The sequence below is a fragment of the Antrostomus carolinensis genome, unplaced genomic scaffold, assembly GCF_000700745.2.
Source record: "Antrostomus carolinensis isolate BGI_N321 unplaced genomic scaffold, ASM70074v2 scaffold34734, whole genome shotgun sequence".
In the NCBI taxonomy this organism is placed as follows: domain Eukaryota; kingdom Metazoa; phylum Chordata; class Aves; order Caprimulgiformes; family Caprimulgidae; genus Antrostomus; species Antrostomus carolinensis.
Genome location: NW_010310666.1, coordinates 1 through 12,809, shown reverse-complemented (window position 1 = coordinate 12,809; position 12,809 = coordinate 1). Strand labels below are relative to the sequence as shown.

The 12,809-nt window shown below is 51.0% G+C and overlaps 2 protein-coding genes across 2 annotated transcripts in view; both read left to right on the top strand.

Moving 5' to 3' along the window:
• The window catches only part of MSI1 (musashi RNA binding protein 1), an 11,602-nt gene extending 4,750 nt beyond the window's left edge, over nt 1-6,852 (top strand). The window contains exons 5-9 of the mRNA XM_010166498.2: nt 1,174-1,230; nt 4,132-4,200; nt 4,326-4,480; nt 4,953-5,018; nt 5,966-6,852. Of these exons, the coding sequence (XP_010164800.1) occupies nt 1,174-1,230; nt 4,132-4,200; nt 4,326-4,480; nt 4,953-4,994 (323 nt within the window). The 3' untranslated portion in view covers nt 4,995-5,018; nt 5,966-6,852. The remainder of the gene's footprint in view (nt 1-1,173; nt 1,231-4,131; nt 4,201-4,325; nt 4,481-4,952; nt 5,019-5,965) is intronic.
• A 4,084-nt stretch (nt 6,853-10,936) lies between these two features.
• Nucleotides 10,937-12,367, top strand: PLA2G1B (phospholipase A2 group IB; the record flags this gene model as incomplete). Its single annotated transcript, XM_010166499.2, has 3 exons — nt 10,937-10,970; nt 11,053-11,212; nt 12,184-12,367. Coding segments are annotated over exons 1-3 (378 nt in total), but the record flags the coding sequence as incomplete, so codon positions are not given.
• Between the last annotated feature and the right edge of the window lie 442 nt (nt 12,368-12,809).

The window sequence follows — 12,809 nt, the reverse complement described above, 5'->3', positions numbered from 1 at the left end:
TTAAATTGGAGATGGAAGTGGAAGGGGGAGGGGTAAAGCCCTGGAATAGGTGGGAACAGCCTGTCCTTCATTAGGATTATCCTCACACTCTAGTGGCAGGAACAGCCCAAGGCTGCTCTGACACCCTTTTCGTTAGCCTCCTCCGCAGGGCTGCTGCTGTGACACAGAAGGGCCCCTGCAGCTCTGCCTGTCTCGCTGCCTTTGTGTCTGTCTGTCTCTCTTTACCAGAGTTGCCACTGCTCTGAAAGTAGCACAGGACTTTAAAACATGATTTTCCCGTGATGGCCACGTGATGGGCCATGGGACTCCTAGGCACCCAAAACGCAGGTGCCTGCAACTCTACAGTTGTGTTCTGAACAGTGCCTAGACCGCTCCCAGCCTGCAGAAAACATCTGCTGGGGCGGTGGGCTGCAGATCCCCCACGAACTGGGTGGTTTCAAGCTCCCAGCCCCTCCTGTGCTCAAAACATGACTCTGGGATCAATAGCTGGAACCTGCTGTGTCGCAGCTGCTCAGAGCTTTCTGGGGCCTCTTCTCCCTCCCATTCTCTGTGAGGCAAGGGAATGAGGCAGAGCACACTCAGGGGAAAGACTGTCTTGCTGTTTTCTGGAGAAGTGGCAACTCCGAGCATCCCTTCCTTACTCCATCCCTCAGTGTGATGGTTTATATATGAATTCTTGATTTTAGGGGCTGGGAATGGGGAATATCCTCTTTGCCTGAGGCGAGCCCGGGCTGGCTGTGGCTGAAAGTTGCTGTTGCCTCCTGGCTGTCTGGAAACACTCTGTGAATCCAGTTTATGGGTCTCAGTCATAGTGGCTTCAGGTGCCTCATTGCAAACCCATGCCCAGATGAGTGGGGCATGTACTGAGCACCCACTGGCACTGCAGCCGAGAAGTCAGCTTGGATGGGTCACGGAGTGGTGCTCCAGGGCTGACCTGAGGCTACACGGTGAAGTTTGCACTTGCCCTGCCTTGCCCAGATTTATTCTAAGGACAAATTGATCCTTTCAGTCTCCAGGGCAGGAGTCCAGCACCTTTCAGCACCAGTTATAAATTAAAGAAGACACTGGTTTGGTCGCAGTCTGGCTGCAGTCTGCTCCCCCAGCAGACCTCTCTGCGGGGTCTCCCTCGGGGCATTTGACGAGTTCCTAAGCTGTCTTGCATTTCATTTTTAGAGTTCCGTGTAGAGCGGACCCCTCTCCCGAGTGCCCCCGTCCTCCCTGAGCTCACAGGTCAGTCCCGCTCGTTTCCTAAACTCACAAGCTGGAAGGGGAGAAGGGGGCTTTGGGCTGTTCCAGTGGTGTTGCTCCTCCACAGCCTGGTGCAGTTAGACTGGAAACGTTCCTTATTTCCTCTTCTGTCTGTACGAGCTCCATCCAAAGCTGGGGCTGGAAAGCTGGAGCGGCAATCAGAGCCATGTGTCTTGCCTCTGAGAAGGGTAATGCAGCTCATACCAAATGAAGGCGTGTAATCCTTAGATGGCATTTCCTGCTGCTTGCCTTGTTTTTAGCTCCTTGCCCCAGGCTGGGTGTAAACCAGATATGGAAAACTGCAGAGAACAGAGTGACTTCACGAAGGTCTACAAACGACCTTAACCTCAGCTGCTGCAAGTATGAGATTTGGAGTGCTGGGAGGAGTAAGAGCGTGTGGGGGCAATCCTGGTTACTGTAATCCCGCTTCCCTGTGCAGGAGGAGCTGCAGGGAACGCTCTCCCTGCTGTGGGTGGCAGCTCCCCAGCTACTCCCACACAGGCTTCCTGGGCAGAAGCGAGTGTAGTGGGACTCTACAAAGTCCTGCAGTGCTCAGAGGGAACTGTGGGGTGAAACGGGGGCAGAGGACCTTCTCCAGGGGCTGGTCCTGGCTCAGTGTCCTCAAAGTGCAAACACCCTCTGGATCCTCAGCCCCTGGGTTGTGTGCAGTGTGTTCTCTCTAGGTGATGCTCCGTCTGTCTGCTCTCCCTTCCATGGCCATGTTTTCCCCAGCTCTGTTGTGTCTGTGGTTTTTGTTGTAGAAAAGCAGCTTTGTGTAGCACCCTGCTCCCCATGTGCCATCGTATCTCCATGATGTTCCTCCTCTCCAGCGCTTCCTCGCCCCCACCTGTTTCAGGGTTTGAATTTCTCTGCCATGGGGGTGTGGAAAAATTTCCTGAGAAGCTCTCCTGGAATTATCAATAGAAACAGGCTTGAAAGGGCGTTTCTGTGGCACAGAACCATGTTGATCCTTGGGGATTCTCCATTCCTGAGGTTGGCAGCCGCTAATGAGCAAATTGCCCTGAGGAAGGAAGGAAGAGACCAAATCCTTGCCCCCTCTTAATCAAACCCTTCCCTGACACCACGTGTGTAACTGCATAAGCACCTGACCCCCACCTCTCAGCCTTTTGGTTGCCAAGCAAAGGAGATGTGGGTCCAGTTGTTTACTTACATGTGTGTTTTTCAGCACAACCCATACAATTTCTAGAGGAATGTTGGTGACTTGTCAAAAGTGCTTTTCCCTCCAAGGTCCCCTCCCAGCTGCACTGTGCCTGTCCTAGTGGAGGTGAATTGCCCGGGGCCTGGCTGTCACCGGCTCACCAGGGCTGTGTACAACAAGAAGTTATTAATGCCGCTGTCCTGGCTGGGTGCCACGTTAGCTTACAGTCCTGAGTGTCTGGCTGAAGCACCAGCTGGGGATCGTGGCATTCTTCCCTTCCCCTTACGCTTACCTACTGTTAAACAGTCCCCGGGCAGCCTCTTGGCTGGGCCAAGAGCTGCGATTCCCTGGGATAGGCTGGAGTTGGTCCCGCGAAGGGCAGGGCCCCCTCGGTTCCTACAAAGGCCCAGCGAGCTGTGCAGCGCTCGAGGGCCCTTGTGCCTTCGAGTGGATGCGTGTGTGTAAATGGGCTTGGCAAGTGGAGCTGAGATGAGGGGATGGCACAAGCAGGGATGATTGCTCCAGCGCGCGGGGAGCTAACGTGCAGGTGCTTTGTCATCGCAACACGAACCTGGTGTCTCGGTAGATAGACCGCAAAAGCGAGAAGGGGTTTTGCTGGAAAAAAGAACTGGAGTCTTTTTGAGAAGACCTGACCTCCTTTCTCAGTAAAACCACATTCATTCAGCTGTGTGTTGGGGATTTGAAGCAATGATGGGGCAGGAGGGTTGCTGCCAGCGCCTTCCCTGCCCGGAACAGCATCTCGGGGGGGTGATGCGAAGTAGGAACATGCTCATGTTGGCCCAGGGCCTGTAACGGGCGGCTAACCCAGATATAAGCCTCATATGACGTTTGCTTGAAACAGGCTGGTGCCTGCTACTAAATATTCCCTTATAAGCTAGTCTGGGTTTCAGCCTTAACGCGATTGATTTGTTCTGACCTCTTTTTATGGTGCTCTAAACAGAATCACAGTGAATTTCACATTCAAGCATGAAATGCTGACCCAGTCATTTTAAGGGCAAAGAGAAACACACTGGCTAGATGCCTCCTGCCCCGAGGGCTGGATGCCTGTGGCAGTAGAGTTGGGAATTAGAACTGCTACATATAAATTAAGACTTACTGTTTTAATTAAGCCATTTCTAGTTCCTGCTCCCTAGGTACATGTTTCTGGCTCTTCTACAGTGAACGCCAAAGGATTGAGCAGTTCAGGAGCAAAACTCGGAGTGGGGAGGATGGTGCATCTTGAGCAGAGTAGAGAAATAGGGAGGAAGAGGCTATTCAACTGTTATTCAAAAATAGTACCAAGGGACAGAGGAGGGGCTGAGCCTCAGGACACTGAGCTGCCCAGCTGCTGCGTTTCTCCACATTTACAGCCAAAATCTAGATCTGTGGCTTCAGATTAACTGCACCCTGCACGCTAAGTAGTGACAGGAGGCATCTGAAATTGCCCACTTTGGGTTCAGCTCTCCCACGTCGTGCTCCCAGCTGTGTGGGCTCAGCAGAGCAGGGCTAGTGAGTTCCCCCAGACATTTGCTGTGCCAAAGGGTGGGTGCCAGTGAATGCAGGGCTGTGCGCTCCCCTGTTGTCATCCTCGGATCTTCTGTGTGATGCGCTAAGCCGCTAAGTCTGTGTGGGCCTGATGTTCTGCAGCAGGGTGTGAAGGCTCGTGTTGAGGAGGTTCCCGTGTCGCCGCAGTGCCCCTGAGGTGCCTGTTCCTTCTTTTCCAGCAATCCCCCTCACTGCGTATGGACCAATGGCGGCAGCAGCGGCTGCGGCGGCCGTGGTGCGAGGGACAGGTAACTGCCACTTTCCTCCCCAGCGCGGTGTCCTGTCACCGAGGTTTGCCGTGGGCTGGGGGAGGGGGGAGGGACGGGGTTGCATTTTTGGGATCTTCACTCTGTAGTTTTGCTGCCTCCTGTAGGTTCCACCCCCAGTCGCACCGGTGGATTTCTGGGGACCACCAGCCCTGGGCCGATGGCAGAGCTTTATGGAGCCGCCAACCAGGACTCAGGGGTCAGCAGTTACATCAGCGCTGCCAGTCCAGCCCCGAGCACCGGCTTTGGCCACAGCCTAGGGGTGAGTGTTCCCTGTCGGGCTCTGCGCAGGGGGAGGAAGATGGAGAGTGGCACGGCCAGGGGAAGGAGCTGCATCTCCACGTGGTGATGGAGCAGAGCAGTGGAGAGCAGCCCCCTCTCAGCCCACAGCCTGCTTTCTGGCATCTGCCATGCCACCGCTGAGCCCCAGACCACAGACAGCCAGTGCAGGGTGCAGCAGTTCACTTGGAGCTCACATCCCTCAGCTCCGCTGGCTTTCCCTGGCCACCGTTCAAGGTCCTCATCTCCAGACCTTTCCTTGATCTGGCCCAGGCTTTCCAAGAGCCCATCTCGGCCCTGATGCAGTGTCCTGCAGGGTGATGTGCTCTGCAGACTCGGCACCTCCAACTGAAACTGGCTTTCCCAGCATCTGGGCCATGACTGAATTTGTTGTGGTAGTAGTTCTCCTTCACTTTTGTTTGTCTAAGAGTGGGGTTTTAATTCTTTCTTCACAGGGTCCCTTGATTGCAACAGCTTTTACCAATGGGTATCACTGAAGCTGGGGACCAAGGAGGCAGGAGGTAAGAGAGCTTTGAGCAGGATTTAATGAGAGGAGTGAAGTTCTGAGATGGCCCCTGTGCTTGGGCTTCTCGGCAGAGCTGTGGATGCCTCTGTGAGTCTTGTTGGCCTGACCCAGTCCACAGGAGGAGTCTTGCAGCCAGTCTGGGGCTCTCCTCTGCACCAGAGGGTTGGCAGGTTGGGCTCCTACCTCGTGCTCCCCAGGCTGGGAATGCTGTGGAGAGATCACGTAGTGTCTGGGTGCAAAGGGGAAGGAAATGGGAGCACTGACAGAAGGAGGAAAGGTCTGCAGGGTGGCCCAGAATCACAACCCAGTGGTGATCCCAAGAGATGAGCTTGGGTCACCTGCGTGGCTGGGGAAGCTCCTCCATGCAGGTGGTTGTTCTCACTGCAGCTGAGATGCTGTTTCTGGGGCGTGAGGTTCTTTCTCTCTTGTCTGGGGCAAGAAGGACAGAAGGGAAATCTGAGTCTGATCAGTTTTGTTTCTGGTCCTCAGATGGGCCTGAGGGGGAGCTGGTGGATGGTCTCTGTTTGCTTTGCAAACATGGCTGAACTTAGTTGGTTTAAAAATAAAATAAAATTAACAAACAAACAACGCCCCCCCCCAGTTTTTCAAAATGCAGAGAAGGGTGTTTGGGCAGGAGCCCCCAGCAGGGCTGCACTGAGCCGAGTGCTGGAGGAATGGCTGGACCCCACTACGTCACAGGCTTCCCGGGGGCCAGGAGAGCACAGGCCTGGGCAGGCTGCACAGCGTGCGGGGCCTTGTTTCCCATTAAAGATGGAAGCGTCTCTGCCCCGTCCCTGAGCCAGCGAGACACGGAGCCAGCCTGTGTTGGGGCAAGTTTGGGTACTGGGTGTTTCTGTCAGATCATGCAGGAAGAAAACCCCAAGAGAGAAGCTGTTGGTTGTTCTAGATCCTGTCCCTTCCCTCCCCTGCTGTGTCCCGCAGATTCCCCAGTGACCTAACCGAGGAGAGCGGCTGGAGGATCTGGTGAGCCTCGGGGGATGAGCCAAGGTTACCTTTTTCTTGAATCAAACTGCACACTGCCGGCTGGCTGCCAGGCTCCTGCCGCCCTGCCCTGATCTCTCCCTTTGACCAGACCACACTGGACTGAACCCGAGGAGATCATCTCGCTTTCTTACTAACCACCGACGGTTTACGCTTCCCCCCTCCCTGCCCCCAGCCCACCGATTCTTCTTTTATTTATTTTATTAGCTGTTAGGTTTATTTTTTTATTTTATTTTTTTATCTTGTTTTGGGGGCTACCCATTCTTTTTGTTGTTTGCTCTTTCCCGAGCTAGTAGACATATTTTATGAATTGGCTTTGTGATTGTGTTAGGTAGCTTTTATTGAGGAGTATTTTTATTTGGCTTTGAAACTGTTTTGAATATTTTCAACTCTGTTGTTGTTGTCGTCAGTGTTTTTAAAGCACGGTATGTAATGAGAATGCAGTTCTGAAGGGAAGAAAGAGACACAAAGAGAGCAAAGGCTGAGAGGAACTGATGTATTTCTATTTTTTTTAAAAGAAACTGTTTTTAATTGTTTCTGTTTTGTAAATGTGAGGCTTTGAAAAGTGTGAAACTCCAAGGATCTGAAAACGTTGGACATCGCTATGGAACAAAACAAATGTATATTTTGCTAAGTGAAAAACACTATCCTTACAGCTGAAAGGATTTTTTTTTTTCCTAGGTTTAGTTTTACGTGGGGTTTTCTTTTTCCTCCTGTATAATATGTAAATATCGTGAGCTGAGCCTGGCTGCCGCCTGCAGCCTGGCTTCAAGGAGCAGCTCCAGGTCCTGGACTTGGTGCCGCAGTGTGAGCAATACTCTCCAGCAGAATCCTGACAGGACTCCGTTCTTTTTTTGTACACCTTTTACTGTAAGATTTTAAGACCTCTGATGAGCTGAAAGGGGGGGTGGGGGCGGGGGTGAAACGTACCGGCCAGCGGCTGTTTTGCTGAGCGGGTTAAAGCTGCTGCCTGTTGCTCGATGTACAGACTCCATCACCGGGCTCCGGAGCGCCGGCCCCTGGTTTGGCTTTAGGTAAAGGGCTTGTCTTCCCCGCCACTGCTTGTCTTGGTTACTCTGAAAGGAATTCACTCTCCAAACACTATCGCTTGCGTCAAGATTTCCTGGGAAAGGGGATGCTCCTCCGGAGGCGAGGGTATCGGAAGGGGTGTTGTTCAGGGCCAGGGGGGAGATTTGGGTGGTGGTTCTCTGAAGGGCAGGGCACTGGGTTGGGGAGTCATTAACGAGGGAGAAAAGCATTAGGGGGGTGATTTGGGGGCAGGTTAAGGGCTTCTCAGGGATTATATGAATTATAGAATTGCAGCTTCCCGTTTGCTTTACTCTGTGTTCTGAAGGCTGTGGGAATTTGGCCGTTGTCCTGTGTGGGGGTGGTCTGGTCCCTTCTCCAGAACCTGCCGAGGCTTCCCCTGGAGCGCTCCAGGCCCCTGCTAACAAACCCCGGCCAGGGGAAGCCTGTGGCAGGACTACACGGGGCAGGGTTGGGGCTGGATTTCAGTGAACCAAAGACCTTGTTAAGGGGGGTGATTAAGCCTTTTATTAAGATGCAGCCAAACTCTTTTCCCAGGGAAATAACAGCTTCATCTTAAGTTTTAAAAATCATTCCCTCTCTTCCCCCAAACTGAGCCCCTATAAGGGAGAAGGGCGTTTAGGAAAGGACTGAGGGGGCCACAGTGCCCACAGGGCCCTTCTCTTCCATCCCTCCCCCCTCTGCCGAGCTTGTCCTGACCTGGGCGATGTGTTTGGAGAGTTCTGTTTAGGTAAGAGGGTACTTAACAGATCAGTACTGAAAACACAAAGCAATAATTTTTGTTACTGAGACAAGAGTCTGTATGTCTGTTTTTTTAAATATTTCCTAATTAAAGAAGAGCTGCATTTTATTGGGTTTATTTTTATTCTATATACTTCAGATTTGGGTCTGCGGACAGCGCTTTCCTCCCTCTTGGTACATGCGCTGAACTGCTTCCGTGCCCCCTCCAGACATCCAAGGCCAGCTGTGCTGCTGCTGGGCCGTGGTTCACTCTCTGGCCAGTGCTGCCACTGCCTGGAGGCTGGGGCTCCGGTTTCAGGGTGGGCATTTTTTTAAAAAAAGAAATAAAGCTGTGTTTTTAAGCCAGTAAGTTATTACACTCCAATGTTTGTGCTCTCCACACCTGTAACCCTTTTTCCAGATTTCAGTTTTAAATTCCTAATAAATTATTTGAAAACTGTCCTTTCCTGTCTTTATTTGTGAGTGGGAGATTTTTCACATGGAGAAGCTTTCAGGTGAACTTGGACCTGGCAGGAGTCACATCCTGCCATTAGGATAAAAGCCCCAGGCAGGGCTCTGACTCTGTTCTGCTCCCAGACTTTGGCAGTGGCCCAGTTTATAATGTGAGGCAGATCTGTTTTTAATAGAGATGGTGTCTCTTCTCTATGTTACAGAGGTTTTGTATAGGTTTTGTAGGCTCAGGAGAGGAAGAGGTGGTGTGGTGCTTAGGAGTTTGGCTCAGATGCTCTGGATTCGGTGACTGTGGTGGACTGAGGAGGTTGGATCTAAGAAAGTAAAATGCAGAGATGGGAGGAGAAGAAAAGTCCTTGACAGACAACACTACAGGAGAAAGGTGAAGTCTAAGAGAGTGAAATAGTAGGGAACATTGTGCAGCAGGTCTTAATTATAGAGAATTCTTAAAAATTAATTAAGGCTTAAGCCTGTAAGTTTAGGAACCAGTTGGGATGTCCTCACAAGGACATGGAGAACCAGTGACTTTGTACGTGGCACAGGTTGGGGAAACCCAGAAATAGCATTCATGGAAAAATCTTGATCCTGCTGGGATTTTTCTCATGAGGCACTGCTGTGACACTCACATGCTCGTTTTCCCACACTTGGTGATTCCCTTGTTCAATTAAAATGTATGAAATCCAAGAGCTGACAGTACTTTTGATTGGTTATTTTTTTAAAAAACAGTTTATTGGAAGTTTTCTTGACAACATCAATAATAAATCAGACATTGAGAAGTGAGGAAGAAGGAACCGCTGTGTCTTAAGGTTCATAGGTAAAAGAAGAGATAATTAAGAGTAAAGGTGGCCAAAGTAGCAAAGAAGAAAGAGAACAGTGAAGTGGGTACTGAAGGGAAAGTCAGCAGATTGCTCTGTGGGCAAGAGATTAAATCCTTTTTTCTGAACTAACTGCAGTACAGACTGTCCTTTACGTCAGGCTTTAATGTTTGTTCAGTGTTCTCACTATGAGGACATGAGAATCTTGAATCTGTAACTCAGCATCTGTTTGGCTTTAGCTAACCCATGAGTGGGGAATCACAGAGAATCAGAGAGCTTGTGAGAGACCAAAAAAAGTCAGCATGGTTCTGGTTGTTCATCAGCATGTCTGCCTTTAACTGGACATCCTATGGATATGTCAACATCCTATGGATACTATGGGCACCCTGGCATAGTTTCAGCTGCTATTAGGGGGAAGATGTCCTCATGTCCCTTAAAGAAACTTGCATTTGAACCTCCTGAAGGGTGCTGAGCCCTAAGCTTCCTGAAGAAGCACTCGGGTATATTAGGCTGTTGCAGAAAGGTGGGCTTTGCCTCTTCCTCTGCTCTTAAAAGCCAAAGGCTTGCTAGGGGCTTTAGAAATGAGTGCAGGCTCTCAGTGTCAGGTGAGCAGTCTAGGATCTGTATCTGGAGTGTGTAGAAATGCCAAACCTATGGCTCTGGCAGCGTTGGATCCTCTGGGCTCTGAATACGAGTGCACTATGTTGGACTAACCCAGGCTGACTCCAGGAAGCTCTGTCTTACCCATTATTTCAAGGTTCCCAACTCACCTCATGCCTTGTCATAGAGAACCAAAGGGCCTAACTGAGTTCTGCTTTGGCACTGGAGAAAGACAAACTGGTGTCTCTGAGCTACTGAAGTCTGCTGTGTGTGTTGAAACTTCCAAGCCCAGTTCATTCCAGTGTAACCCCCTTAAGGTCATGTAGAAACAGACACTATTCCTTGTTTAAGCCAGATACAGAGGCTTTCCAAATTGCTCGGCTCCTGTTTCTTGCCTAGCAGCACCTTCTTCTCCTGGATGGTTTCAAAGTGAAAAACAGCTTGAATTTTGTCAGTTCAGGTCATGCCAAATGGCCATTTGGGGAGAGTGAACGACCTGTACCTTATTCTATGGATTAGGCCTGGAGAATCCTTGGAGAGATACAGGAAAGCTGGGGAGGGACTTTTTACAAGGGCAGTTAGTGACAGAACAAGGGGAAATGGGTTTAAGCTGAAAGAGGGGAGGTTTAGATGAGATATTGGGAAGAAGTTCTTCACTGTGAGGGTGGTGAGACAGTGTCCCAGGTTGGCCAGAGAAGCTGTGGCTGCTCCTCCCTGGAAGTGTTGAAGGCCAGGTTGGATGAGGCTTTGAGCAACCTGGTCTAGTGGAAGGTGTCCCTGCTGCTGGCAGGGGGGTTGGGACTGGATGAGCTTTAAGGTCCCTTCCAACCCAAACCAGTCTGGGATTCTATGATTAATGATAAGTGGGATTCCATAAAAAGAGGATGCCAGTATTAGTGGGATGGATATTAGTGTGCCACCAATTTCCAATGTAACTACCACACTGCTACTATATTTTAGCAGTGAGCACTTAAAAATGTCCAGATCTTTCAGGCTGGCTTCTAATAGTAGCATTAAAAGAATTTAATATCAAAAATCTAGAGAGTAAATATTTGCCTTCCTGGCTTTCAGAGATTTAGCTCCACTGGCCTTCAACTGGTCATGTTACAATCTGCTGGCCACAGCCCCTGATGGAAGAAATCTGCATTTAGTAACGTAAATAACTGGCTTGTTTATCTCATACCCACGTCAAGGTGAGCTTGTCTTATAAAGAGCCGCGTTTTCTTTAGCATGAGTCTCTCTGTCAAGTCCTCCAAGAATGAAGTCCCTGGCGCTGCTTCTCCTGCTCGCTGGTGAGTAGGTGGCACTCGGGGCCCCCAGCACCCCCAGACTGGTAACGCTATGCCTAACTCTAACCTTTGTGTCTCTTCTCAGTGGGTGCAGCCAGCAATGCTGTCTCACCCCGGGCTGTGTGGGAGCTTCGCAGCATGATCAAATGCACCATCCCCGACAGCCATCCTCTGCTGCAATTTGGAGACTACGGCTGCTACTGCGGCCTGGGAGGCCACGGGACTCCAGTGGATGAGCTTGACAGGTCTGCCAAACTCTGTTTTTACAAACTCCTTCCCTTGCTTGTGCTTTCACAGTTCTGCACTCCAGCTTCCTCGCAGCTGGCCCTGCCTATAAATGTTCACAAATCTCTCCGGCTGCTGTGAATGAAGCTTTCTCTCAAAGGCTGATTCAAGATAAAAAGGATGTGTAGTATCACACCTTGATGCCTTATTACTAAGATACAACACAATCCCAACAACTCTGTTGGCTCCTCTGTGGCAGCTGCACTGCACTCCTTCCAGCCTTTTTTTTGCAGCAGTGCTGTGGCAGCAGCCGGGACGCAGCTCTGCGCACGCTGCCCCGCTGCGCGACCATCAACACGTGCAGGGCTGAGCTGCAAGATGCTGAGAAGTGGCTCGGGCAGTTTAGAGATCACACAAGTCTGGTAGCCAAGACACAGTGAATTGTATCAGTTGTGAGCTCGTCAGCTGCTGGGGGTGGGTGCGTAGGGTAAATGTTGGCTTTTGCTTTCTCTGTGCCCAATGGACAACTCTGTGAAGATGCTCCAGTAAGTACACGGATCCCAAAGAGCTCTTGGACCATTAGCTGGTGGAACTGCTAATGCTGGTGCCTTCCATGTCCCTCCTGTCTGCCTTCTTATCACTGTGTATCTTTTTTATTTTTTTTTAATTTTTTTTTCAGTGCCTTGTCAAAGCAATACTCGTGTATTTACGTGCTTAAACTTCAGAAGAAACTTCTTTACAGTGAGGGTGCCAGAGCCCTGGGACAGGCTGCCCAGGGAGGGTGTGGAGTCTCCTTCTCTGGAGACGTTCAAAACCTGCCTGGACGCCTTCCTGTGTGATCTCATTTAGCTCTTGCAGGGGGATTGGACTTAGAGGATCTTTTGAGGTCCCTTCCAATCCCAACATTCTATGATTCTGTGATTCTGTGTCTTACAGGTCAGCTGAGTTTGCATTTCTGGTATTTTCTGACCTTTTCCTCCTTGTTTCCCAGGTGCTGTCAAGCGCATGATAAGTGCTATGAGGAGGCAAAGAAACTAGAATCATGCAAGTTCCTCTGGGACAGCCCCTACACAGAGCGGTACCGCTTCACCTGCTCCAACGAGGAGATTACGTGTGACAGTACGTCCCCTTCGTGTCACTCCACTTCCCACATTACCCCAGTCTCTTCTGAAGGAGTGGGGCCATGTTACGCTGGATGCCTCTGTGGCAGGAAGGCACCGTACAAGTCCCTGCCTGGGGGCTGGGTGTTAGAAACGGGGCACCTCACCCAGGCACTGGGGTGGATATTCTCCATATAGCACAGAATGTAAAGTTCATGGCAGATAAATGGTATCTCAGTACGTAGGGAAGCCTGTCCCCTCTTCAGGCATCGCGCCCCTGTGGTACTCTCCTGGGAGTCCCTTTCCTGGCAGTGTGTAGGAGAGCAGCAGGCTGACCGGGACGCGTCACACAGCTTCTGCTGGACATCTCCAGGGTAATGGTGGAGCTTCCATAGGGCTCTCAGACGGAGATGAACAGCAGGCAGGCTGGCAAAGGGAAGGAGGGAGTGCAGGGACTGCTGGGCTGGAGCACACAGCCCTGGGGCCAGAGGGTTAGTGGGGAGCAGCACGTGCACCC